Genomic DNA, 27,610 nt, shown 5'->3' on the forward strand with positions numbered 1-27,610 from the left:
GACCGCATCCTGGACTGCACTAAGAATATGTGCTGTTGACACATCAAAGGAGGTGATCCTGCCTGCTCAGCACTGGCAAGACACATTTGGAGTCCTGCAATCAATTCTGGGTTCTCCAGTACAAGACAGATACGGACATAGTGGAGTGAGTCCAGCCACAAGCCACGAAGATGATTAAGGGGTTGGAGCACCTATCACAGGAGGACAGGCTGAGAGAGATGGCCTTGCTTAGCATGAAGAACAGAAGACTCAGGGTGGGGAAGATCTTCTCAATGTGTGTAACACCTGAAATGAGGGAGCAAGGGGGGAGTTGATCTCTTCTTGGTGACAGACACAGAGGCAATACACACAAATTGAAAAATTTAATTTAAATGTAATAAAAAAAGGTGCCTCTTTACTATGATTGTGTTTTACCACTGCAACAGATTGCCTGGAAAGGAGCCTCCATCCTTAGAGATATCCAGACTTGATTGGACTCAGGCAACCTGCAGTGGATGACCCTGCTTTGAGCAAGGGAGGCTGGATGAGGTGATCTCCAGAGTTTCCTTCCCCACACCCTAGCATTTATGATTCTAATGATATTATTAATTTGTGGGCAAAGGCAAAAAACGTCAGCATAATTCAGGAACATGAATGCTGAGAACAGACCAAACAAAACCAACCAACCCAAACAGAAGGAGAAAAAGTGTTTCCTATTTCCTTGATGAACTGATTTTCTCATAACACAACCATTATCACATCAACTTTGCTGTGTCATAGTGACAAAGTAGAATTTCTATGTACAGGTCTTTCCTTTATTGGCTTCACCATTTCTGATAGAAAATATTATTGGCACAGCAAACAAGGAAGGTTGTTATGCTCCATAAATCTTCTGTTTATTCATATTAAACAGTCATACTCTGAATATCTGTTGTTTTTCCCACATGACTGCTCTGACATCTAGTCAATACATTTGCTCCTACAACAGATGAAGAAAATTATCTGAGTATTTCCATGCCAGAAAATAAAGGCATCTCTTTATTGAGAGGCTTAAATGCATTTATGCAAATGCACAGAGCATGGGGAACAAACAAGAGGAGTTAAGAGACATGTACCATCTTACTGGTATCATGGAGACATGGTGGGATGGCTCCTATGCCTGGAGTGAGGGAATTGAAGGACACAGGCTCTTCAGGACAGATAGACAGGGAAGACAAGGAAGGGGTGTTTCCCTCAGTGTCAGTGACCAGCTGGAAGGGATGGAGTTCTGCCTGGAGATGGATAAGGAGCAATCAAGACTTTATGGGTCAGGATTAAAGGAAGGCATGAAAAGGGGACATAATAGTGGGACCACCTGACCAGGAAGACTGAGTAGATGAGGCCATCTACAGAGGAGCAGGCTCACATCCAGAAGATGCCACAAAGATGCTCAGACGGCTGGAGCACTTCTATGAAGACAGGCTGACAGAGGTGGGTTTGTTCAGCCTGGAGAAGAGAAGGCTCTGGGGAGACCTTAGAGCAGCTTCCAGTGCCCAAAGGGGGTCTGCAAAAATTTTGGAGAGCAGCTTTTTATAAGGGTGTGTAGTGACAGGACAAGGGGGAATGACTTTTAAGCTGAAAGAGGAGAGATTTACATCAGACATGAGGAAGAAGTTCTTCCCTGTGAGGTTGCTGAGGGGCTGGCACAGGGTGCCCAGAGAAGCTGTGACTGCCCCATCCCTGGCAGTGTTCAAAGCCAGGTTAGACAGGGCTTGCAGCAACCTGCTCCAGTGGAAGGTGTCCCTTGCTGTGATGGGGGGTGGTGGAGCTAGATGATCTTTAAGGCCCTTTCCAACCCAAATCAACTTATCATCCTGAGTATCACATTCCTTGAGCAAAGTTGTCAGGTTAAAGCTTCTGACATAAGTTCTCTAGAATAAGCCTCAGATACTCTGTATTCAGTTTTCCATATATATGAAACTAGGATCTAAATATCCTCAGAGTACTGATTGGGCTGTGTACACCCACACTTCACCTGTTAACTCAGTGACATAGAAGGTATTGAGGAAGTGGTGTTATCAATATTTTCATTACTCATCTTTATGCAAGGCAAGGTAAATTATTAATTTTACCTCTTCTTCTGGCTCATTTACTTCACTTTCATTTCCAGATTGTTCCTCTGTCTCTGCTCCACCTTCTTCCTCCTCTTCATCCTCTTCCAGATTCTCTCCTTCTGTAATGGAGTCTTTGGAATCTTTGTCATTCACAATTCCTGAAATTTGAAAAAGAGAAAGAATTAGAACATTAGAACTCACATAACCGCTCAAGTTATATGTGGAAGATCATCTTGAAAGTCCATTTTCACTGAACGCTAAAGCTTCCAATGGGTCATAATATTCAACTCCCAAATATAATATTTTCTATATAGTTACCTTACCCATAAAGAGTAATAGTTTCCCTGCCAGAAAAGGAGGAAAGTATTATATAAAATATTTAAAATCTCCCACAGAACAGCAATCAAGAAGCTGTTCTGTGTGAACTGCTTCAAGAATAGCTTCAAACTAAACATGCAACCTTACTGACACATGCACTGAAATAGGAGCACTAAACTATAGATGCTCTACAAAATCAGCAGAGCTCAAAGGATATCAATCCCCTGCAGTCTTAGTCCCAGTACTTCACACTGCTGCTAAATAACAGTTTTGAAACAGGATTTCAGTTCTGTATTAACATACACTTGCTCCTCCATATTTCAGAGGTTTCAAAGCATTCTTCTTACCTTCACTATTTTTAAACACTGTGCACTTCAAAGTATGTGCTGTTCCATAATCATGCAAGATTCTTTTGAATTCTCACCAGTACAAAATCACCAGAGCAGCACAGGAACCAACAGTCAGTCGCCAGTGCAAGATCTGCAGGCAACAAACTACTGTTCTGCCTAGAATTACACTTCTGACTGACAAAGAGCAAAGCACATGATGGTCTTTAGCACAATAACTTTTCAGTGCTACTGTCCACAGGTAAAGAAACTGCAGGGACAAACTGATCAAGAACTGTGGGTTTACTAGAGCTTTTGCTGAAGTATTAAACACTTGCTTCCTTCAGATATGCTTGTACCTATCATAACCTTCAAAGATCAGAAAGGTAGATGAGGATATTCCAGACATCACCTTCAAACAGTCCCAATAGGAGGACCAGAAACTGTTAAACTGATGTTTAACAGCAAGCCAGTAATATCAGTATCAAGAACAGCAACACACTTGGGGTGGATGGACATGACGCAACCCCCTACAGTAAAGGCTGTACTGTTGATGGGCTTTGCTTGTGCCAAAGCACACAAAGTAAGATGTTCTCCAACACTCTCACATTTAGTGACCATGTATCTCCCCCTTAACTACACCAAATCCGACTGCTGTAGTGGTGGTAAAGTTCTTATGATTTGTAGGAAGTACTGAGTATCTTTCAGAAGAGTATTACTGCATGTAACGGGTTGTTATTACTTCATTATCATTTTGAGAGCATAGAAGCTAGTAATTTACATCACACCATAAGGAAACTTTAATCTGCATTTCAGTTACTACTGAACTACCTGAATAGGTAATTTTAAGGCAAGTCATTAAATGAAGAGCATATTAATAAAATAAATTCCTTCTAAAACAGAAGTTGCTACATTTTACCTGGCAATGACATGTCCTCATCATCACACTAGATTGAAGGATTATTCTTAAAAGTTGAACTTGTGTAACTAGCTTAAGTGCTATGAAGGCTCTAATTTACACAAAATGTAAAATTTACACATAAAAACTTTTCATGAACAAGCTTGTCTTCAAATAAAAATGGAAGGTTTGAAAACAACTCAATTTTTTGATAAATGAGCACAGTAGTATCTAATAATTGGTAAGAACTGATATGTACAAAAGGTTTAAACGTTAAGATGATAGTACTTTTAGATACATGCCAACCAGTATCTTGTCAACTGAGCTGTGCTGCAAGATTTCTTTTCTCCTGAAATTAACTGATTTGTAACACAGCAAGATCTGTATTTTATTTACATATATATATATATATATATATCTTACTGTAATCTTAGCAGGAACTACAAGCCAGCATTCAACCTAGCTGACATACATTTTGAGAAGAAAACCCCACTTTAATAATCCAACCAAAGCTTTAACTGATAAAAGTAAATTATCCTCTGGGCTCTACTGAAAGGTAAAGCCCATTCAAAATTATTCCAAAGGAAGTGTAAGGCTCAAAGTACCTGACAGTGTTTTAAAAGCAAAACACGTTCCACCTTTTACTGTAGTCTTACAATAATGCTTGCTTTGGTAGAGCACCTTTAATCACCAAGAACTGGGGAAGGAACAGTTCAATCCAGCAACAGCAAGCAATTCATCTACCAAAATGACCAAGCTGCTTCCACCAGTGCTTACCAACCAACAGGCTGCAGTAATCAGGTGTGCAGATACTCCTTGATTTTTCATACTACAGCATGCTTCCTAAATTCTTCTGATAAAATTTAATTTTCTTCCTCATCATTTGCACCTTACTAATCCACATACATTCCTCTTCAAATAATACTGTATTACATGTGTACTCTATATATGAACATTATATACTACTATATTAATAGTATTCATACTGACTTCTTTTTGAACACTCAATCACTTTAGAGTTATGGTTCTATATGATATTATGGTGATCAGAAAAATGCAAAGAAGTTGGAAAACTATGTTATGAGGATACAAAGTTTATATGAGAACAACAGTCATCATAATACAAAAGAAGTTTAATACAGGAATTGTCAAAAAGGCCTAATTTCCTTTGCACATTTTCTTACCTAATTTTATTAAGAATTCTCGTTCCAAATCCTGCACCTGTCTGACAGCTTCTTCCAGAGAATTGCAGAGCTTTATCTTTGGTCTCAGCAGTTCCAGTGTATCACTGATCATATAGTCTATGTCTATAGGAAATGGGTGGTCTTTTGTCCAAACATCCAGACTTTTTTTCCACCAGACATACCGCTAGAATACAAAATATTCAAATAAATTACATCCACACTGGCATTTATAAACTATTTCACTTAGGAAATTTGGAATGCATGCCCATGTTTGTACAACAGGAAATGCAAAAGACTTTACATCACTATTTTCCTATTTCATACAACTGTTACATATTTTGATATCACTAAACACTGTTTGAGTCACTAGGTATCATAAACAAAGAATATGCTCCTTTTATCTTTGCAACTTAAAAGTATGAAGACTAAGCAAAAGAAAATATCACTGAAAAGTGCTTTCTAAGTGTAGACCCTTTCTATGAGAGATGTGCACTTCATCAGCCAGCTTTCAATTCAATTTTCAAGAAAATTAATTCTCTCCAAGCCACTTGCTTGTGCACTAATGGCACAGAAGTTAATGTCGCGTTCATACAGTTCAGGAGTCCCAGCTCCATTCCTGCAAAGCTGCTTTCTAAGTAGCCAGTGCCAAGCTACTTTGTTGCATGAAGGTCCTCCATCCCAACTAGAAGACTTGGTACTTAACCTTTGCTGGAACTCAGAAGGTTTCAGCCCATTCTTCCCATTGCTGAGACCCCATGAAGGGGGAAACCTAAACTGCTACCCCAGTGCTCTTCAAGTTTGTTGGAACAACAACATCTACATGTAACTGAACATATACATCACTTTAAAAGAAAACTATCAGACAGACAGGATTCTGAAAATTATAGTGCTAGAGAAGAATGAGAGAAATACACAACATTACATTAGCTTCTTTAAGAAATCTACAGAACTATACAAAATCTAGTTTAGAATACCTGAAAATATACGAGGAAGCAATCAAGTTTTCGTTTGCTGGATCCTCTGTCAAAATACTGCCCACAGGTATCGAGGATAGTACACACTAGTCTGATTCTGAAAAGGTGCTCTGGAGGGTCCAGTGGACTAGGACTACCATCAGGGTTCACACCAAATGATGTGAAAGAATAAAGAGTTCGAAATATTACAGCTGATTCCACCATTCGATAATTATAAAGCTCTCCTAAGAACTTTGCACTGCTGATCCGCCGCTGGTTAAACTTTGGCTGGTTCACCTTAATCAAAAAAAGGAACAAAAAATTCACTTAACCACGCAGACCCAAGAGAATCTTTGTATAACATCTGTTGTTTGGTAAAGAAAAAAGCAGTATAGAAAATTTGATAGAATTCATTATAATAAAAGTTGGTTATTTATGCTACACACTTCACACAAAAAGTAGATATGAAAGCAGGGCAACTTGTAGCTATTATAAAGTTTAAATACATTTAGCATAAACTCTAAAACCTGTGATGATTTTTCATTGTCCAGAGAATTCTTACAACATCTTATAACATCTATCAAAACAAAGTTGCATGAATCTGACCACACTGAAGAATAGTGTGCCCTTACTATGACAAAGGAGGGCGAAACAATCTATTGGGGTTTTGGGAGGTGGGGTTTTTAATTTAAAATAACCTACATAAACAACTGAGGTAGAAAAATCCGATAAAAATCCAAAATCCAAGGATTCCCTTTTTTAAGCAAGGTTGTTTTACTCTTTTCATTTCAACATAAGTACAGCTTATTGAGAACGTTGGTTGGTTACCTCCATTCCTAGTCGGATATCCTCTAGCACTCCATCCACCACATGGATTCCAACATCTTCCTGATAAAGGACCAACCCTGCTAAGAGGTTGGCTACACAGTGAATACTATTATATTTCACATTCCAGATGTTGATCATGCAGCATATAACATAGTCTTTTACTTCTGTGTCCTGCCAAGGCAACTTGCGCATCTGTCTCAGGACCTAAACCAAGTTTTAAGACAAGCTTAACAATGCAGCAAGCAAAATATGAAAACACTCACTGTCATTCCCAGTCTCTCATTGTTGGGATAAAATCCCTTTAAGCACCTACAAACAACCTTTTTCTCTTTGTCAAGCATCCTCCAGACCTGCAGTAGCTACAGAAAACTTTATATATGAAATCCAACTGCTGTCCTCTAGCTACTAATCAAACTGTTCAAATCTGTTCCATAATTGCCTTGCTCTTACAGGATCTAACTATAATCTTGTCTCTTACTATGAGCACAAGATATTTAGCACACGACTCTCATTTCATTCTCTTCATTCAGCACTAAATGCTCTGGCAAATGCAGATCCATGCCTGGACCTTCTATGCATTACAATAAAAGAAATGAAACTATCCTGACTTATCAGAGATACAAAAACGATCCCTCTTCCTTGTAATTAAAACTGATAACCTTCCCCAAACCCTTCAGCAGTTAGTACTACATCATTTCCAATAAAATCTGTACTAAAGATTTCAAAAGGATTTACCTTCTCTGTGGTGACCTTGGAGAGATCCTTGTAAAGGAGCTTACGAATATATTCTTGCAAAGGAGGACGTTTTTTCTTCACAGTTTTTTCAGCTGGAGGAGGGTTACAGTAGTAATAGGCATTTTCTACCATTGTAACATAGCGTGCATCAAGATGCATTGCTTGTTTCTTTCTCATCATTTGCTCCTGGAAATATATATAAATGATCATTTTAAAATAAAGATGTCACACTACATATTCAAGCCAAAGGTTTTTACAGTTACATCTGGGATAAAGGAAACATGAAAGGCTGGAGAAAAGGAAGTTAAAAACTTCAGTAGAAAGAAGAAAAGGACAAAACGTATGGTTCTGTGTTGCTATTTCCAAGGTAATTTTTCTTTACAAACCCTGTTTTTATAATGCTTCACCTGTGGTGAAAAAGCTTCCAGAAAAGTATTTAAAGTTTAACTTGAAATCTAAATGTTACTGTTTAGATAAATGTTTAATGAGATTATGGGCAACTCTGTTCAAACCAGGATTTCATTTAACTGAAATAGCCGAGATCCTTATGCCTTGACACAAGCACAGTGAATCATCACAAGAGTAGCAATCTACTCTTTACATCAGCATGCAACTCCAGAGAGTTCATGGTTTTGTTTCAACGTGAATTTTCAGTGTTTAAGGCAATGGCATTTCCCTTACTACACGTTCCATTGTTGCTGTTTACCCAAGCAGAACAGACTGCAGGAAAACCTGCATTTCAGGAAAAACATCAGACAAGTAAAAGGTTATTACATCAACATTAATTACTGTGCTTTATTGTCAGGATTCTCCTAGCTTCCCTCACAGAATACAATTTTTCCTCCATACTTAATTTTGAATACATCCTTTCTTATTTTGTGGGGTTTAAAATTGTCTTGTATCAAAAATTCTGTGCAATTAAAGTAGCAGTTCTAAGCTGCTGATTCTTACAGCATTATAAAAGAATTTTTTATATGCATTTGTGTGTATTTATATAATTCTGTAAGTTGTATTAAAATTTTATGTATACCATATGATCCATATATTCTAAATCACTCCAAGGTGGTTGAGCAGGAAAAGAAACTGCACAAGTTTAGACTTTATTTAATAGAGGTTGGCTACACAGTAAACTACAGCATCAAGCAGATGAACAAAACTAACATGGAAGTACTGTTTTATCACTGCACATCAGGGTTGGGATATACATTCACGCAGTGCAGTAAACTCATGTAAAAAGTCTAAACCTTCTTTGCTCACTGGTAAAGCAGCACAGTTTTTCATGCTGGTGGACTTTCCACTCAACTTGAATAATTTGAAGTTTCTTTTACAAGGCAGTGGTTCAGTTCAACTGAAACGTAAACGCACTCAAACAGCTCCTGAACCTCAAGTTTCAGCTGTTAATTCAATAAGGAAGAGTAGGTTTGTGTAGCACAGTAACCCAAGAAATAACGTCATTTTCCTCCTAGATGGTATGAACCTATTGCCAGGAAGGTCTCAATCTGACATCAACCCTAAGGCATTTCATCTTAACCTTTTCCATGACACAAATGGCCTCCCCCTTGTTTCCTTAACTGAGACTGTTCCTTTCCAAATAGCAAATTTCTGTCAAGAAGTAGTGAGTGTACCTACAGGTGCTTAACGGATGCACAGCACTTAACAATTGAGTACGTAACTTGTTTGATGTGGGGGGGGATGAACCCCAGCACTTACAGTAGACAGTACCAAAAGCTCACTGTGTCATATATGTTAATATTGCCTTCAAATTTTAGACATTTTCTAGATGCATCAGGAGAAAAATACATCTTTGCTACCTTAGTGACATTTATTATGTTTTGCTATAAACTAAGAAAATTAAGTGGAGCAAAGTAAAGCATAACAGAGAATATGGCAAAAGGGCTTGCAAATAAAATTTACCCCCTCCTGAAACTACACAATTTGTATATTTGCCTGTTAAAAGAAGCTGCATGTTATGCTGTAAATAATGGGTTATAATTATGTTTCTTCCCAGAAGAGACAACACGCACTACCCCAAGACTCAAAATCACTGTCATTTATAATTTTTTGAGCAATCCCAAGTATGTATCCTAACTGTAAGTAGATGATACTGGTATTAGTCTTAACCTCCACTAAAAATCATAAAAATTTTAAACAACTGTGTGTATTTCAACCCTTTTTCACCTAAGGCATCCAGTCAGATGGAGAGGCAGGAAAGAGAAACCATAGCAGTATACTGCCTAGAATAACATGAACCTTGATACATTTCAGAAGGAAAAAAAAAAAAGGCAAGTTTGCAGTCTAAAGCACTTTAACCTTTAACAACTTTGGGTCTTCATTTTACTAGGCTGAAATGAAGATTCACAAAGATAAAGCATTACATTTGAAGATTAGGTTTCTGATTTTTCCTTTGACAAAAAGAGATCACAAACAACATTGAAATGTCCAAGTTAAAGGGTTTGTTTTTTCTTGGCAAGTAACAGAATCTCTCCTTTTGCAAAGCAACACCAAAAAAAATAAATTATGTCAGTCATGCTGAAATGCTTTTCTGAATTGGGCTTTTTGACATTTCAGTTATCAGATTGCAATAAGCTACTGAAACTGTTCAGCTCCTTCTCCCCTTTAGTATCCTGCTACTTGTCCCAGCAGTACAAAAATCACAATTTTAAGTTTCTTGGAAGCACGCTACTGTTACAGTGAATTAACACAGTCTCAATCTAACCACAATGACTCTGCCACAGCCTTTGTCTGTACAAACAACACTCTCCCACAGTTTCAACTCCATCTATAAAAGGAGTCACCCTGAGAAATGAGCCACCATGGAGCTGGAGTACTGAATGTTTGTAAATACAAACGATCTTGCCCTAAAAAAAGACAGTGTCACACAACTGTGTAAGTTAAAGGATTAAAAATGCATCAGAAAGTTCTAAAAAGAAGATTTGCAGGCTTGGTATTAACAAGATCACAACAGCATGACATAAGAATTTGATATTTTAACATTCATTAGGGACTGTAGTGACAGGACAAGGGGTAACAGGTTAAAACTTAAACAGGGGAAGTTTACATTGGATATAAGAAGTTCTTTACTGTGAGGGTGGCAAGGCACTGGAATAGGCTGCCCAGGGATGTTGTGAATGCTTCATCCCTGGCAGTGTTCAAGGCCAGGCTGGACAGAACCTTGGATAACATGGTTTACTGTAAGGTGTCCCTGACCATGGCAGGGGGGTTGGAACTGGATGATCTTAAAGTCCTTTCCAACCCAAACTGTTCTATGATTACGTTACAGAAATGTAGATCAAGATAATGCTGCTCTTCCTTCCAAAGCACCAATTCACATAATCCATTTATCAATAGTCAAGTGAGTTTTACAGTAACATTTTAAATTACATGAAGGACACCAAGTGTCAGAAGCTTGTCAGGAAGAATGATTGACAAACAGCATCGCTCTGATGAAAGAATTATTAAATCATTGCAAAACATGCCAGCAGTTCTACAAAACCAGAATGTGTTCATTAAATGTTTCTTTCTTGCTAAGTTTGAAGCACTCTTACAGCACTGCTTTACTACTTAATTTTCCCTTAGTTACTTTTAAAATAAATTCTTAGCTTTCTTCCACACCAGAAAAAGCAGTATTGTCTCTAATAAGAGACAATAGGAGACAAAGAGCCTGCTTTGAATCTTATTACATACTATATCATCAGTATGTATTAATACAAATAATTATTTGGAAGATCAAGAGACCTTAATCCTACCCCTAAAAATCATTAGTAAGATTAGCTTTACATTTACTTAGATTTGTACTACAAGATCCTAATTAGTTTGCTTTGGGAGCAATCTTTTCTATAAATCACACTAACTGGTACCATAAGACTATGATCGAACTGGTATAAGACAAGTTAAGTCAAAATTAATTGTTACAGTTTCTGTAGGGTAACATTAGAAGATGTAGCTATTAAGATGTCTGTAGAATATAAATCTATGTAGCCAATTATACATCTTAGTCAATAGATATTCCACACTTATGTGCCATCTCTCTTCTCCTGGTTCCTCAATGCATAAGAAAAAAATACAAAACTGTGTGAAGTTTTAGGAGTTACTGAAACAGTGTTCGTAGTTTCTCTTGCACTTCACAGTTAAATCATGTTTAGTGCTCATCCAGGTTTCAGAAATACAGCAATCAGTGGTTTTGTAGTGCACAGAACCAAAAGCAGTCAGTTACAAAAGGCAGCTTTGATAAAGGTACTTTATTTTTCCTGCCTTCTAAAATGTTTTAACAACTACCGAAAAACATGGCAGCAATAGGTAAAGTGTCTTTTAAAGATACTGGAACAGTGTTTTCAGGGGAAAAATACTTGGTTATGGAAAGAAATATATTTAACAATAAAACCCATCAGCTGGCAAACCTTTAGAAAACTGAGACATTCAAACCTTTCAAGACACAAAGTACACTTCAACAAAAAGCATGAGACAAGAACCTGCAGTTAATTTGCCCACCTCTTGTGACTAAACCACCACAATAAACGCTACGACATTCAAAGAGATTCAGAAAGAAACAGCATTTTGAGAGGAATATACTGTACAACAACGTAACCAAATGCGCAACAACTGCTTCTCCATTAACTAGAGCATGTGAAGAAAGACTATGGATTCAAGAGAAAGGCCTGTCAAGAGTAAGCCTGTGATCTGGTAAGAAAGCAGATAAATACAGCAGAGACAGTGATATTTCACAGCTTAAGAGCTCTGTTTTTAGGAAGAGGTTCTAAACATTTAAATTGCTCCTTTCCAGAAGGGCAGACACACAGACTGCTTTCTTTACTGCAGATGTGAACCTCTATTCTTCCTGCAGTACACAAATTTGAAGGGAACATTAAAACATCTACTTAGGCTCCAAATACAATTACATGGTCTATTAGTTGGTCTGTATCTGCTTAAGCTGCTTTTAATCTAATGCCATTTCCTATTGCTAGTATCCATCTTTGAAGGATTCCTTCAACCATATTGGACTCAGTCTCTTGCCTTGGACACAAGAGTTTTAGGATAGTCTCAAGCTAGTAAGCATGTTATTCAGAGCTCACACACTAAAAAAGACTCAAAGATAACCCTTGTTATTTTTGAATCTAGACTTACAGATACCGCTTCTACTCTTACCTTAATTACCGAGCTCTACTTCTAAAAGCTATTTCTACAGTGTCTTCATAAATTTCTCCTTCAAGTTTGGAACCCCAGATCATTACACAGCCACGGAAACCACTTCTTTCACAACTGTCTTCACCTTGAGTTGAAATATCTTATCTCCAGCTCCATCCACTACTATTTTTCCCTTCAAATAGCATTTCAGGCATGTGCAGGTACAGCTACTGGATTCTTTTAACCTCAGGCTCTGGTTTTCCTCTAATCTCCAAATTATTTGTAGTTTAAAAGCAAAGTCTTTTGCTTCAGAAATTCAATTCTTTATTTCTTTTTTAAGTCATGAACAGATTTATAGGTCAACTGGAGCTCTCCAGAATACTTTCAAATAGCTATTCTCACAGGAGGTGCAATCTCAGAGCTGAGACAACACTGGACAGGCTGTAAATAACAAGATGATACAAGTCCGCAGGATTACATAAAGCCTGATAGCATCAAAGCAGCCTAGGACTTGAACACAGGTAACACCAGTCCATCATTCCACAATGAGGAGGTGAGATTTAAGGATAACAGATTCATTATCTTCCCATACTTGTCTCTGTTTTTATTAAAGTATCAAGAACTTTATCCTCCCTGAGCATTCAAGATAAAACCTAATGCAAGTTTTCACTTACTGTGCTTGAATGTTGTAACTGACAATTGAGATGTTTATCACAATCATCATTATGGTGAGACCACATCACAAAGCCAGAAAATCAAAGTAATCATTGGTTTAATTTCGTGCGTGACACCCCACCCCATAAGACAACAGGTTTTCTCTTACCAGAAGAACACTGGTTCTTAAGTGAGATTCTGGTGATCTGAAGAGGAATCTTCCACAGGTTTCCAGCAGAGTACAAGCCATTTCAATATGGTGATGAGAAAAATCTGACAGAAGCATCTGGTATATATTTATATAAAAATACAGCATGTTAAACATCTTTTTCGACTGCAGAAAACAGTAAGTTACATCTACCAGACAGCACACTACTGTAGTGTTCCATGTTCTTTCAGAGAAAAAAAAAAAAGATGCAAATTGATTTCACTGGTCAGATGTTCACAAAACTAAAAATATTTCTCATTAAAAAAGTATTATAAGAAGAGTTTGGAATCCAAATTAAGGCTCCAGAAACCTGAAAAACAGGATGCTTCCTAAGCCTAGCATGAAGAGACTACGATACTGAAACAAACTCTTATAATCTTCCCTATACCACGTCCAACTCTGTCACATCTGCTTTAAAATTCCTGTTGATAGACAGGAAAACCATCAAATAATACTGCACAAGGACACAATAACCTCAACGCACGTCTAAATTTAATTACATTAAGTTAAGCAGCAGCTGAAAATTAACAAAGTTTCGCCCTTTTCAATATTTTGTAGATGGGAGGAAAAAAAAGAAAGATGATCAGATAATCTTTATAAGAATTCAGCTTTGATACCTGAGTCAACAGGTAACAAACTATTCCCACAGGAAGTGATCTTAACCCCTGAGTCTTCAACCACCTATATAAAACATGCTTTTATCTTTTAAAACCCATTTTTAATCTGGGACTTGACTCAAAGACAAGTTTGAATGTTTATCAGCATGCAAACTGAGATGATATGCCTGAAGATTAATGCTTTCCAAAGGTTTGGTTTGTTCTTCAATGAACAAAAGCACCTGCTAAAATGGCATATGCTTCTCCTTGCATCACTGAAAAGCCTTCCACTCCTAATGCCCTCCTCTTACTGTTGTGTTCTCTGTAGAAACATTAATTGTAATCAACATAATGAAATCTTTGCAATGCATAGCAGATGAGTAAGTAGCAATATTTCTACAATCACAACACTAACCTTTAAGCAGTGGAGAGTATCGTTTTTGGAGAACATCTTAAACTTGGTAAGCTCGCCAATGAATCTCACAGCTTTATTCTTTGTTTCGATGTTGATCTGGTCCTTTTTTCTTACCTAAAAAAAGAATGCATTTGAACGTAGGCTCTTAAAAATACCCACCTCTTAGAATTTACTTCAACACACATCTGTGTAATACTTTAGGAATAAGGCAATGTTTGGTATTTATTTACTTCCTTATGCTCTACCTTTAGCTATCATCAGGTTTCCTAAAAGTCTCTCTACAACCCTGTTTCTTCAGAAGCTTTCCAATTTCTTTCCCAATCCCTCCACTCCCCCCCCCAAAACCACCCACCACACATCAACCTGGCCAACCCCCTTTACCACAATGAAGTAGTAGTTATGTATTCTAGATTCTGTATTTTTAGAATCATTAAGTAGTCTCTAAATGAATAGGACCACCTAGTCCCTAAGGAAATATTAAACACTGACAGCTTTTCAAGTCCAGTTTAATAACGTGCAGACTACCCCTTACCCCTCCTCTCTTTTTTTTTTCTTTTAAAATTACTGATATCCAGTATAATTTTATTACCAATGTAGAAATCTATGTCTAAACATAACCCGCAAAATGCAAACCTGTATTTCTCCCCAAAAGAAATAGCTTTTCCTGAGTACAAACAGTTAATTTCAGATGGTTAGACTTAAATAAGTCTGTAACTAAGAGCAATTCATACACATTCTAAATGTCAGTATTAGAAAGAAGATCACCACAGTGATGATTCCTTCACTGGTTTCCAAGTTTCATGCAATATTTTTATGCCATATAAAACATGGAAAGCAGTGAATGAATCACCACTGTGCACAGTAACCAATTTCATTAATAAACCTAGAACAAAATGAAAGAAACAACACTGAAAACGTATTTGTGAGGAAAATTTTGGTTGATGAAAAGAATAAAAAATAACTGACTTAAGCACTACAATAGCAAGCACTAGATTACAGCAGTAACCTTGTAGTGGGGAAAGTGTTGTTAGAATAGGTCAATTCTCATTTCAAATGCAAGTTATTAATTTACAGAAAACTCTTAACACAGTTGGAGCACAGTTTTTGCAATTTGGTTTAGCTGTTGCATATATATATACACACTAATGCATATGGTAAATTGTAAAACAATTTTGCTTTAAAATGTATGAATGCAGTATTTGAGAATAAATCCACTTGGATGATAGAAAAACATTCACTGGATTTCAAAATTAGCACCTACATAATATCAAACATTATTTATTCCCCAAAGGATGACTATTATCAGATTGGTTAATCTGAATGCAAACCACTGAATCAACAAAACATACATGAAATCTGAAGTCCCCTTTCAGCGTGGAACAAAGATCCTCTGCTACATCAGACATACAAGGATGCAATGTGGCAACCAGTCTTGCATAAAACGGTAGCAAATCCAACCTGCAACAGAGGAGATGGTAGAACAGACAAGCAATTCATAGACAAAAATGTATTTATGTCTGTAAGTATGGTTACAATTTTACTTGTGAAAGGAATGAGTGTGCATATACCAACAGAACTACTACTACACGCAATTTTATGGGCTCACACTTCCAAATGCAATACTATTTAAAAACAGCAATATAAGAAGGTATGTTACCCCATCCTACTGGAATCCTTCACAGCTCATTTCCTTTCAAAACTACTGCCTCGGGTGAAATGCCAAACACCATCTCAGCTACAGAATTTGACCTATAAGGAATTACCAGATACAAAGAGAATCCTGATGCCTCTCAATAAGCAAAATGAGAAGTTCTTACAGATGACTCCATTTGCTACTGCTTTTATTTCTCTTCTCTGAGTATCAGCAGACATAACCAGGAAGGTAAGAACATCTTTATTTTTAAGGCAGTGAACTTCTAAGTGAAAGTAGTAGTTATTACATAAACCAAAGCTCAGCAGATGGCAATTTGTGTTCTCTTTAGGTTATACTTTGTTTCTTTCCATTAAAGACTATCTCGTTGTAAAACCCAGATAAATGCCCTTAAACCTGGTTTGTGGCATCATGTAACAGGACACAGAATGTAGCACAACTGCTTTGCGTAAATGTGCAGGTACCGCTTTTAAATGCAGAGAAACCAACTGCTCTCTGAGGCCTCCTAATAGCATTTAACAAACTGAAGAAGGTATTTTTAGTTTACTTTCAGAACATAAGTAAATGCTGTCAACAGATGAACCATAAAACAAGTTTTAAGTGGAGAAACACATGTTAAATTTGCATGCTGCAAGTGAAAAATTGCCTGTAAGGGGAAAATGGATCTGGAATTTACACTTTATGAAGGGTTCAGGTTTTCCCTTACTGCTAGGGAAAAAAAATGAAAAAGAAAAGAAAGGAAAAGAAGAAATCTAAAAGCACAGATTTTAGATTTAAATACGTCTTGCTCTGGCACAAAGTAAAACCAGAAAATCAAATCAAAACTAAAGCATGCACAACTGCCTCCCTTCTCCTTTCTACAGCTATGCCACTAGAGCAGGTTTCCAAGATCTGTAATATCCACTCACAACAAGAGGGCTAATTATGTAGTTAATGTGTGGATCAGAAGAATCAGAATATACTGCCTGAAAGAGGCAGAGGTAAGCAGCCTCCTCGTAATCCCTAAAACTCCTGGTGAAACATTACAGGTATGCCAGTTACCTATTTAACCTTTTTCATTCTCTCTTGTTAATCAATAACTGAAGCAGTGTTTACATTTTTCAAGCCTGTTGGAACACACAGTCAAGGGTGACTAGCCATAGCAAATTACTGCAATGTTATTAAGCATTTAGCCATTAACTCTCGGAGAAGGGAAAGTCTTATTACTTCACATAAACAAACAAAAGCTGAACTAGAGAAAGGACTTGGGCTGAAAGGAGGGGATTTCTGCATGGCACGTCTTTTAAGACAAGTAGCAGAAAGCTTTATGCTGAACAAGCACCTGCCTTCTGAGAGCTAATAATTTCATCTCTGTAAACTGAACATACCCAAGGGGAAATTAAAGTCTCAGAGCACATTGCTGTTATTCCCTCACAGAACACAAAAGGTTTCTTCATGGGGATGAATGCTAAGATTGGGTGCTTTGAAACAGGTGAAATATAATAAGGAAAAACCTTGGGTCAGTTACTGTGAAATTGGCAATCGGAGATGGAATCCATTCCCTTTCACAGGGGAGACAAAAATTCCTGTTCAGAAGTGGAGAGACTGCAGTATCAGTGGCACCATCTACTGGTACCTGCATTAAGGCCAACCCACGTTTTCTATTTTCTCCAAAAGCATTTTTTCTTCTTGAGAAGTTGTGCAGAAATTAACTAGGATGACCACAAACCCCATAGTGTTGCCTTCTCTTCCTGCTCTTGTATGCTATGAAGTAAGACCTAGCATCAGTAAACTATCACAGTAAAAGAACATTTCTTCTGACCATTACCATTTAGACCATACACCTTGTAATTTAGTCAGCTCTGGACCTCTGGATCACATGGACTGCACTTCAGTGAAATACTTAAGAGCACATCTTTTAAAACCCAAATCCCCAAACTTTGCTCAATTAAAGTCCTAGCTGCAAACTCTAGAATGGTAGCATCCAAAATTTTATACCTAGGAGTGAAGGGGGCATCTTGGACATTTATTAAATGGGATTCTACCAGAAAGACGGTTTAAAGTATGAGGTAATGGAGCAAGAACTCCTGCCTCACAAGCAAATCCACATCCAGACAAATGCAGTATATTCACTGGGCTTGAACAGGTACAAACTGCTACCAGCACTGCTCAGTGAGAAGAGATGGATGTTGTGGAAGTGGCATGCTACCAGGTAAGCACTTTTTTTCTTTTGTTTTGTACCTGTGGCATGAACTCCTCGATCTCAAGCACATCTCTCAATTTTATCATTGAATGAGACAGGCCACTGAAATACTGGTAAGTCAAGTTCAGTTGAACAGAAAGGACCTTGCTACTGAGGATTCTCAGGATAAAGAGCTGAAAGGGGGTTTACAACTCCTGAGCTAAAATGCTCAGAACTATTTAAACACTTAAGCTGCAGCCAACTTCTGAATTAAGAACCAAGGATAATGCTAAACCTTCTGTAAGATGAACAACAGATCTCTTACTAAATGTGCAACTTCATAGACCACCATGAATGGGGATGGCAAAAAAAATGAGAAGCCGCAACAGCTCCTATCTGCTGTTTAGCATTTGTCTACAATTGTTTAGAAGGCCTAAAAAGAGATCTTAAATTGCAAAACTGCAGTATGCAGCTAGACAGATCCATGTGTATCTGTAGAGGAAGATAATGCAGTTCAAGAGCAAAGTACGCATAAACGCCTTCAAGCTGTGAGTAGTATATGTTAAATTACTGTGCTGTCACTTTAGTGCAAACTATATAGTCCTGAATTAAAAAGTTAATATTTAGTATTAAACCAACCCTCTAATACAAACCTGAAAGCCACTTGTATATTAGCACTGAGAAGAAATCTTTTTAAAAGGCTTTCTGTTCTGTTGTGTTAGAGGTTCAAATCACAGCTGAAAATGTAAATGCGATCCATTCATAAGTATTCAGCAGAGCAGTGCAATGATGTATTCTAACACTAATCCACAGTTAGTTGAGGAAAAAACATCCCCTTTTGTCAAATTAAATTTTCTGTCTCTGTATTTGTCCCAACCAACCCAACCTTAGTGGAAGCAAGAAACTCTACAGCAATACTACACAATGACTTCGACTTTACAGTGTCTGCATCGCTCCTCAAGCACGAAACCAGTTTTGTACTTTCTTAGTAAAACTGTCGTGCCTGCATGTATTTCCTAAAACTGATCTCTCAGGAGAAGAAACAGAACTTACTCTGTTACTGAAACATCTTATTATGGCTGATAACATACTATCTAGACTTCAACAGCATTATTGGATATGCTTGAAGACTAAATGCTTTTGGAAAATACACTGCTTTATCTACATCCTATAAGGACGCTGTTCCTCTGAACCTCTTGCAAAAGGAGCCCCCAAAACCTCCTAAAGAACATAACCACAAAAAGCTTTCTCCTTCCTTGGTATCCTGGAGAGATTGCAGAAACTACTGGAATTCATAGTAAAAACCAGGATGCAACAACAATAATGGAAGGCAAAGGCATATCATATGGCTCAGTGAAGAGATACATAAAGCAAAACCATAGTTAATGCAGAGTATACAAAGCTTAGAAACAGTGGGTTTTAATTTTCTAAATAATTTTGTAGCGCTTTATAGCAACCATTACTACCATGTGCCATACAGACACCTGGAGTTTTTCCTACAAGGATTGTAAATAGTGATTTCAAGACAGAAAGTGGAACTGCTCCTTTACCAGCTGCAGAAATAAAGCTAATGTAAATATTAGTATAGACTGCCCTTTAAAATCGTGTGCATCTATGGGCAATGCAGCTGGTACTTCCATGGCAACTGTTTGTGGCTCAGGACAAGAAGCTCAGTCAACATCCTATTTCTCCTGCTTAGTAGCCCAGAGATGGGCATCAGTACTGCAGACAAGAGAAGAGGCAGATATATAAAACTGAACTTAAGATCTTACAGCTGGAAGCTGGAGTATTTACTAGCCCAGCAGGTCTCAGAGCAGACAGCAGAAAAAGATATTAAAAATAGAATTGTACATTAAATATTAATATTTCTTAATAGTAATAATTAATATCTATAAGAAAAACCATGAGCAATCAGCTGAACCATTTGCTTCAGTATTAGTTCCAGCTATTAGAGAACAGAACGGTCACAAAGACAGCAGCTCCTTGAGGCAACCACACCATCTATACTAGTCTGAGGTCCTACAGAACTGTAGATGTCCTAGGCTATGAAAAATGCTCTCAAATTGTGTTTTGATGTATTTCACGATTAGCATTTCTATTTATCAGCCTGCTGTTATTTCCTCTGCATCGTAAAACTGGACTGAAGAGCACCTTGTTACCTCTAACACAGAAGATACTCAACTCCCTACCTCCTCTGTCAGTAACTCATATTTCAGGCACAGTCAGGACCCTGTCAAAGTCTCCACAGACTGAGGTGTCAAAACCATAACTTTTTAGAGAAAAGAATACATGAAGAGAAAGATTATGTGCAACTTCTAGTTGCAAAAGCTAGTATCAACATAGAGTCAGGTTAATGCATAGAGTGAGCAAACAAACCACTGGTTTATATCCAGCAAAGAGAGCAATGTTATTAGCACAGCAGACACTTATTACAGATGGGATGTACAAATAAGCTAGAATTAAGGTTGAAAACACAGTGCAAGAAGTGATTAAAAGTAATGAAAACAAAACACCAGAACCTGTTTATTCAAAGCAGTTTTCTACACAAGCCTTCAGACAACACAGACACTCAAATTGTATTTCCACACCCCCCACTAGTGTTAAAAGGCATGGAATCAAAGTAGTGTGAACTCTTAACAGGAAATCCAAGATGATGATGAAACATAGAAACTAAAAGCAGCATCAAAACAACCTCACAGGAGAAACAGGGTGAGGTGGAGCAAGAAAAGCAACTCCCTCGTAATTGCACCTATTTAAATCGCGCCTCTTTAAGGTACAAGTTTACCAGAGAGGAAAAAAAAACACATTATTCTTCCAATGAATTTAAAAGTTTCATTTTAATATTTGCACTCATTTTTGTAAGCAAGGCTCTTTTTCTGTGTGTAGGGCCCTCACACAGGGAGACACAAGGAGAAATAGCAAAACTCTAAAAGGACAAATCTACATGGACAGAAGAGGCCAAGCTCCAGCTTTTATACTTGCTTTCTCTAAACTGGCTGGCCTAGAATCAGTGCTGCTCCAGAAGATGCAAGATACATATTCTAGAAGATACATAATAGCTATGTAATATATCAGAATTAACATACCACAAGAAATCCTCCTTCCTGAACTACATTGTGCTCTAACTATTCATAGGTTCTTACACAAAATAAGTGCAAGTTCTCCTGAACAAAATATATCCTCTTTTGCTACAAGGTAAGTTTTGCTGTTGTTTTCACGGTTAAAAAGTCGTGAAAAGATCCACTATAAACACACAAGTACCAGAAGACAGAAACTAATATTTTAAAAAAGAAATTATTAAAGCAAATTTACACTGCTATGGCAAAATACTGTGGGGAATTCCTTGATCATTAATGCATAAATCACTCCTGAAGTGCACCTCAGGAATGAACAAATGCAACTTGGAATATACACTGGTTTTCAGTAACTTAAACAGTTACAAATCATATACATATGTATGTTAAATAACCAAAGCGTGGATCCATCTTACTCTCCTTCAGTTCTTACCTTTGCCTAGGAACTATGAAAAGTGCTCGTACGAGTTTTCTTCTGTTGGCTTTTGTATTCATATTCATGCAAAAATCCATTGCTGCCTGTAAAGAGGAAAGTCAATGGAACACTTCACCTTTACTGCAATATGCTTTTATTTAAAGTAATACAGCATGCTTTCCAAAAGCATCTTTATGGAGTTATTCCTGTTACATGCAGCTGCTTTATGAACAGCCATAAAGAAAAGTCTTCCTTTATGTCTAGAACTGACATAGCTGCAAAACAAGTCCAGTTGATTTTTTGGATCAACACAAGGAAGAAAACAGCTTTTGGCAGATGGGGAGTAATCTGTCAGAGAGGAATGGGAGGAAAATAGGAAAAAGCCAAGTTTACTTCTAAACCAAACTAACACGTAAGAAAAAACAGGCAGACAAAAAAAATCAGTATCAATCACATGGTGCCTTGGCAATTACTGATTAAGTGAGGGATAAAAAGGTTTTCTCCAAAGTAATTACTTTAAATATAGTTCAGCTCCTGAAGACTCAAAAGCTTTAAATCTTTGCTTCCAATCTATTTGATCTAGCATTACCCTTAAGAGTGAATAAAAATGAAAAGTATACCTTGTCTATGAGATCTCTGTTGACACAGTTTGGAAGCTGCTGAAGGAAAGCATCTACTATAAGTTTTAAATGAGATCCAGTACTGGCTTCTTCATCCTCTTGTTCTAACAGAGTGAAATAAACAAGCAGCACACATCTTTAAGCTATAAAATATTGCAATTTATGATCGTATCGCTCAAACATTTGTAATGTTTAGCTGTTAAATATTCATTCACGGATTCAAACATATATATAGGGATAATATATAAAGATGAATATAAAATATCTTTTTTAATGAAGAAAAATATCCATTTATTGCTTTTGCTAACTAAAGTCAAAAGTAAACTTGTCTTCCTATTCATGAAGTTCCCTGCCTCCTACCTTATACTGTCAAGAGCAACAAGAAATCTATATTCCTAGAAAACGATCGTAATTTCTTTAGATGATAGAAGGATGATCACAAGAAGGCCCAAACATGGGGGGAAACAAACCAAACCACCTTAATTCAGCTGTAGACTCTACGTTTTCTTTATGTTTGTCCTGCAGAAGAAACAGGATTTTTGACCAAAAGCATCCATTAAGGCTATTCTTTCATCCAGTATGCTCTTGACATCTTTCCACATTAGCTTGTAAAACCTAGAGGCCAACTCAGTTCCTTCAGCAGTGCTGAAACCAGAGCCTAGAACCATAAAACAACATGGATGGAGGGCTGATCATGCAGCAGCTGCAAGACAAGTGGTAACTTGTTTTTCAAGCAGGTGCTTCTGTGGAATTTGCAACACAGGAAGCAGCAACAGTGACCTGTGTCTACTGATCGAGGCCCTAACACTACTCAAGTAGAAGACTGTAGGACAACTCTGCCACTGGAATTCAGCTTTTCTGACATCTGCTCTGAAGACCTCACCAGAGCAATCCCCCTACAGTTATCCTCTAATTGCAAAATTTGTGGTATGCTTACAAAACTCTTCCAGATTTTAGCAAGTCCTAGAAAAGAGTTTAGTTTCCTCTATAGCACAACACAAGCCAAAACAAGCTGCAACACAAACACTTGGGAAAAAGTCTTCCTTGGCCAAAGTAACACAGAAGAACGCTGCTTCCTACAAAAGGAACACGATGAAGCTTGGTTTTCTTTCTGTTTGAGGATGTTCAGCAGTAACAGGAATACCCAGGAAAGTATTCATGTGGTGGAAATCACACCCAAATAACCTACAAAATACCCAACATCTGGTAAATTCATTATGTCTTTAAAGGCTACATGATAAGATAAACCAGCATGAAGACTCAAGTTCATTCTTCAAGTTGCTGAAAGGGAAACAGATAACTACTATAGGGGGAAAAGATGCTACCTTGGAGGACCATTTTTTTTCTTGTTTCTGGAAACTGTTAGGGGCAGGGGTTAAACTTAGGCAGAGAAATGCTAAAATCTGTTTCAACGAACACTGCAAGCTACCCAGTCTTGAAGGTGCTAGAGATTAAAGCAGATGGCATCACTTCCTCCTCCTCCTCCTCTCTGACTAGAAGTCAGAAGAGCAAGAGAAGGGTTCACTAAGAAAGGAGAGAAAAAAAAAAAAAAGGAAGCTGTTCCAGATGCTCAACAAGAGGACCATGAAGTTTTAAATGCTTAATGGAACCCTGACTCATCACCTATATACATCAGACTTCACTAGGATGCATACAACAGCTCAAACAAGACAATTTTTAGTAGCAAATCTCATTTTACTGCATTCTTCCATTTAGGTATTTACAGCCACACCATACTGTTTGCCTCTAATGTTCTTTTATCTTCCCCTTTTTCCTTTACAGCAGTTAGCTGTCTCACCTCAATCTTCTATTCAAACTGACTCACAGTTCTTGAAATCAGTTTAAAGAAGTCTTTGACATTTCAGCCACTATTCAAGGCAATCTTTCAAGAGCCCCTTTTATCACACTGAATTTCAACAGTTCACAAATGTATCTCCCCTTTCACTCGTCCTCTCCTTCACTGAGGGCCAAAGATACTCTCATATTTTATTTCTTTCTCATTGCAGCATGTGGATCCTTTCTAAGTGGAAAGGCTCTTTTCTTTTAGTACCTGAAGCAGGTTTGAGACTTAAGACAAGAGTTTTACAGTGACAGGAAATGAAACAGCCGGGGATTCCACGTCTGCAATTCATGTGAAAAAATCAGTTAATTTCTTGCTTTCACTTTGATCCTCTTGAGTTTCAGTTTTCCGGTAACAGCACATTTTAAAACTGCATTATCTCTTTTAAAAATTCACTACAAGTAGTAATGTACAATCATTACTTAGACTATTCATAACGGTCTATCTGGGTGCAGATCAAGTCATGCAGCATAATCACTGTAGACAATGAAAGAAAAATTACCTTTTCTGTTTAAACACCTTTATATTTACCAGAAATGGAAGTAATGATGCAGCTTCCAGGGAGTAGAACTGAGGAACCATCAGAAGATGCTAAGGACTTACTGGAGTGATTCCCCTGCAACGATTGGTGCCAAACAATCTTCTGCTTCACCAAAACTACTTGTTTGCCTTCCCCCCTCCCTACACACATACCTTCTGAGAGAGCCCTGGTTCCTTTCATGTCAACATCATTTACTAAACTATAACCCTGCAGAGGGCTTTCTCCTCGAAACCCCACTCTGCCTGAAAGGTTCAGTCTACTTTCTACAGTGTCACCCAGACACTGGAAGCAAGGCAAGTGCTTTTGTAATGTCTGGAGCTATTCCTCTGTGAGACAAGGTTCTGAAATGAATTTGATCACACAGGAGCCCTTGCATCCTGATGGTACAAACTAAAACCGTGAACAAACACTTGGCCGGATCCCCCTCTCTGCACAACACTTGGCATAAGCATAGTGTTAAACATCTTGTTGAATAAAAGCCTGAGGAATGTATTCAGAATCTAGTCTCACAAGTAAAAAAAAACATTTCTTAGTTAATAACTTCAGATCTGTTTTTAAATTCATGCTCTTCTGATAGGAACTCTGCAAGCTCTTTAAACAGTGTAGCAAAGTTAACAGGGTTGTCTTCATACTCACTTCTACACATCCATTTCTGCTGCTGACAAACCTTACAAAAACAGGCACTAGGTATGTATTAACATCAGATGACTCCTGCTCCCGGTACCCTTGATGGCTTCCACCCTGGCCATTCCTTACTTAACATCTTTGTCTCCATTCACACAGCTTCATGTTTAACATTTTATCTTCTCTTTCAAAAACAACCTCAAAACTCACTTCTTTCAGCATGTTTGCGGTGACTATTTGCAGCTCCGGTGCTATCTGCTCCCTTTCTCTTCCCTGAGCATATTAAAAATAAGAAAATTAAGATTCACTCAAAGTTAACACAATAGAGAAACAAAATAAATTACCTAAATTCCTAGTAAACAAACCTCTTCAACTAAGTGCATGATGTAAAACTTTCCTTTTATACGGCATACCTTAAACTTAGCTGATTATAGTCTCTGACCTTTAAGAAGTAAGTGTAGGCACAAGCACTGCAGTGCTGTGAAGGATGCTACACCAGCAGAGACCTGCTTTGAAAACACACGTTGGAAAACTGTCTTGTCTCCCTCATACCGAGCTTCTTCAGCCTGGAAAGGAGAAGGCTCCAAGGAAACCTTAGAGCAGCTTCCAGTCCCTAAGGGGACTGACAAGAAATACAGAGAAGGACTTTTGACAAGGGTCTGTAGGGACAGGACAAGGGGATATGGCTTTAAACTGAGAGGGGATATATAGATGAGGTAGAAGAAATTCTTTTACTGTGGGGGTTGTGAGGCGTTGGCACAGGGTGCCCAGAGAAGCTGTGGCAGCCCAATCCCCAGCAGTGTTCAAGGCCAGGCTGGCCAGGACTTGAAGCAACCTGCCCTAGTGGAAGGTGTCCGTGCCCATGGCAGGGGGGTGGAACTGTATGAGCATTAAGGTCCCTTCCAACCCAAATCAGTCCGGGATTCTATATTTGGACAGGCAGAAAAGACTGAAGTGACAGAAGGTGATGCAGAAGTTATAAGAGATACGCAGTACCTACTATGTGACTAGACTGTTTACCCTATCCTATTTCCCCATCTATAATTTAATTATTCCCTCTGCTAATGAAATCCACACCACCAAATTATCACAACACCCAAAACAACTTTTCTTTGTCTTGGACCTTGTGTCATGTTCGATGGGTCTCTGAGCAACTTGATCTAGTTGAGGGTGTCACTGCAGGGGGGTTGGACTAGATGAGCTTTAAAAGTCCCTTCCAACTCAAACCATTCTGATTCTATGATCTAAGTCCCTGATATACCTCATGCATCCTTCCTTTCTACACTCAAGGCCCATGTCAACACATGAATCCTCTGTTTTATGTCTGTATGTGTGTAATGTGTGTAATGCAGTGGTTCCATTCTTCACTAGCTCTGCACAAACACTACTAATTTACCTCAAGTACAGATGCACAAAAAATTCAGTACATATGAAAATAAGTTAAAGCTATATTTTGTAGCTGAAGGACACCCAGTTTTCCTAATTTCAAACCCAAGGGAATTTTACTTAAGAAAAAGGCTGGGAAAAAAAGACATCTTCCAGTTCATTAGATGGAAACCCATCACAGAACTTGAAACAGCACCTAAATTAAGATTTTTGTTAATTAAGTATATCTGGTGCTGCCAATGAGGGGTTGTTCAGAATTACACACACCCCAAAACACCCCAAAACAATCATTGTGTTTTGCTGTATGTTTCAAGTAAAGTAACACTCACATGCTGCTAACTTACAGCCCAGTTTTCCAGCAGAACAAGGATTTACCAATTATATCTATTAGTTTCTGTCATTCATTTCTGAAGCTACTTGCCAGTATCAAAGCAATTTGACAGGGTATGGAATTCCCAAAGACACTAAGTTTTCACCTGTCTCACAAAAAATAAACTCATGAGCAAAAAACAACTCGGAAGCAGCAAGAAAAAGCCTACAGGCTGAACCAAATTATTTCCCCTTCACAAGCTTTCATAAACAGCTGGCTGCTTAATGAGAAAAAAATAAACCCTATTCTGACATAATTTATATTAACCTTTCAGATAAGAACATGTTTAATGCTTAGTCAACAGCTCATTTAAAAACAGAAACTAGTACTGATCATTGTTAATATATGATGATGAAACCTCCTACAATCAAGAGCATAACCATCAATTCCCTCTGAGCTACTCAAGCGGGTATTGCCTCCCAGACACTGGATCTTCTATATCTCATCTCATCTGTTATTCCTTCCTCACTTCTACAGGATCTCACTTTCATGTTATTTGTCTTTATATTCAGAATAATCTTCACCCTCCTATCACCACAATAATCCCTTTCAAAAAAATCAAGAAATACCCACATTCCTTCAGACAAACTATTTTGGCCTATCTAGCAAGCTGTGAGCAA

At 37.8% G+C, this 27,610-nt stretch overlaps 1 protein-coding gene and 1 long non-coding RNA gene across 4 annotated transcripts in view; one reads left to right on the forward strand and one right to left on the reverse strand.

Annotated features, from left to right (window-relative positions):
• The window catches only part of UPF2 (UPF2 regulator of nonsense mediated mRNA decay), a 62,884-nt gene that overhangs the window by 16,489 nt on the left and 18,785 nt on the right, over positions 1-27,610 (reverse strand). For 2 of the 3 annotated variants that reach the window (XM_061368099.1, XM_061368100.1), the window contains exons 7-17: positions 25,445-25,507; positions 22,230-22,333; positions 21,628-21,713; positions 15,658-15,766; positions 14,309-14,422; positions 13,259-13,375; positions 7,315-7,500; positions 6,580-6,783; positions 5,773-6,048; positions 4,799-4,982; positions 2,091-2,230 (exon numbers count right to left, since the gene is read on the reverse strand). In XM_061368099.1, coding sequence (XP_061224083.1) covers positions 2,091-2,230; positions 4,799-4,982; positions 5,773-6,048; positions 6,580-6,783; positions 7,315-7,500; positions 13,259-13,375; positions 14,309-14,422; positions 15,658-15,766; positions 21,628-21,713; positions 22,230-22,333; positions 25,445-25,507 — 1,583 coding nt within the window. The remainder of the gene's footprint in view (positions 1-2,090; positions 2,231-4,798; positions 4,983-5,772; positions 6,049-6,579; positions 6,784-7,314; positions 7,501-13,258; positions 13,376-14,308; positions 14,423-15,657; positions 15,767-21,627; positions 21,714-22,229; positions 22,334-25,444; positions 25,508-27,610) is intronic. The other variant, XM_061368101.1, reaches the window with a different exon arrangement.
• On the forward strand, positions 16,081-21,203 carry LOC133220201 (uncharacterized). Its single transcript, XR_009727664.1, has 3 exons — positions 16,081-16,190; positions 16,823-16,939; positions 21,007-21,203. It is a non-coding gene; the product is annotated as an uncharacterized LOC133220201 (long non-coding RNA).

Source organism: Neopsephotus bourkii, unplaced genomic scaffold (assembly GCF_033783945.1).
Source record: "Neopsephotus bourkii isolate Nb327-2 ecotype Australia unplaced genomic scaffold, CSIRO-AGI_Nbou_v1 NB_1423, whole genome shotgun sequence".
NCBI lineage: Eukaryota > Metazoa > Chordata > Aves > Psittaciformes > Psittacidae > Neopsephotus > Neopsephotus bourkii.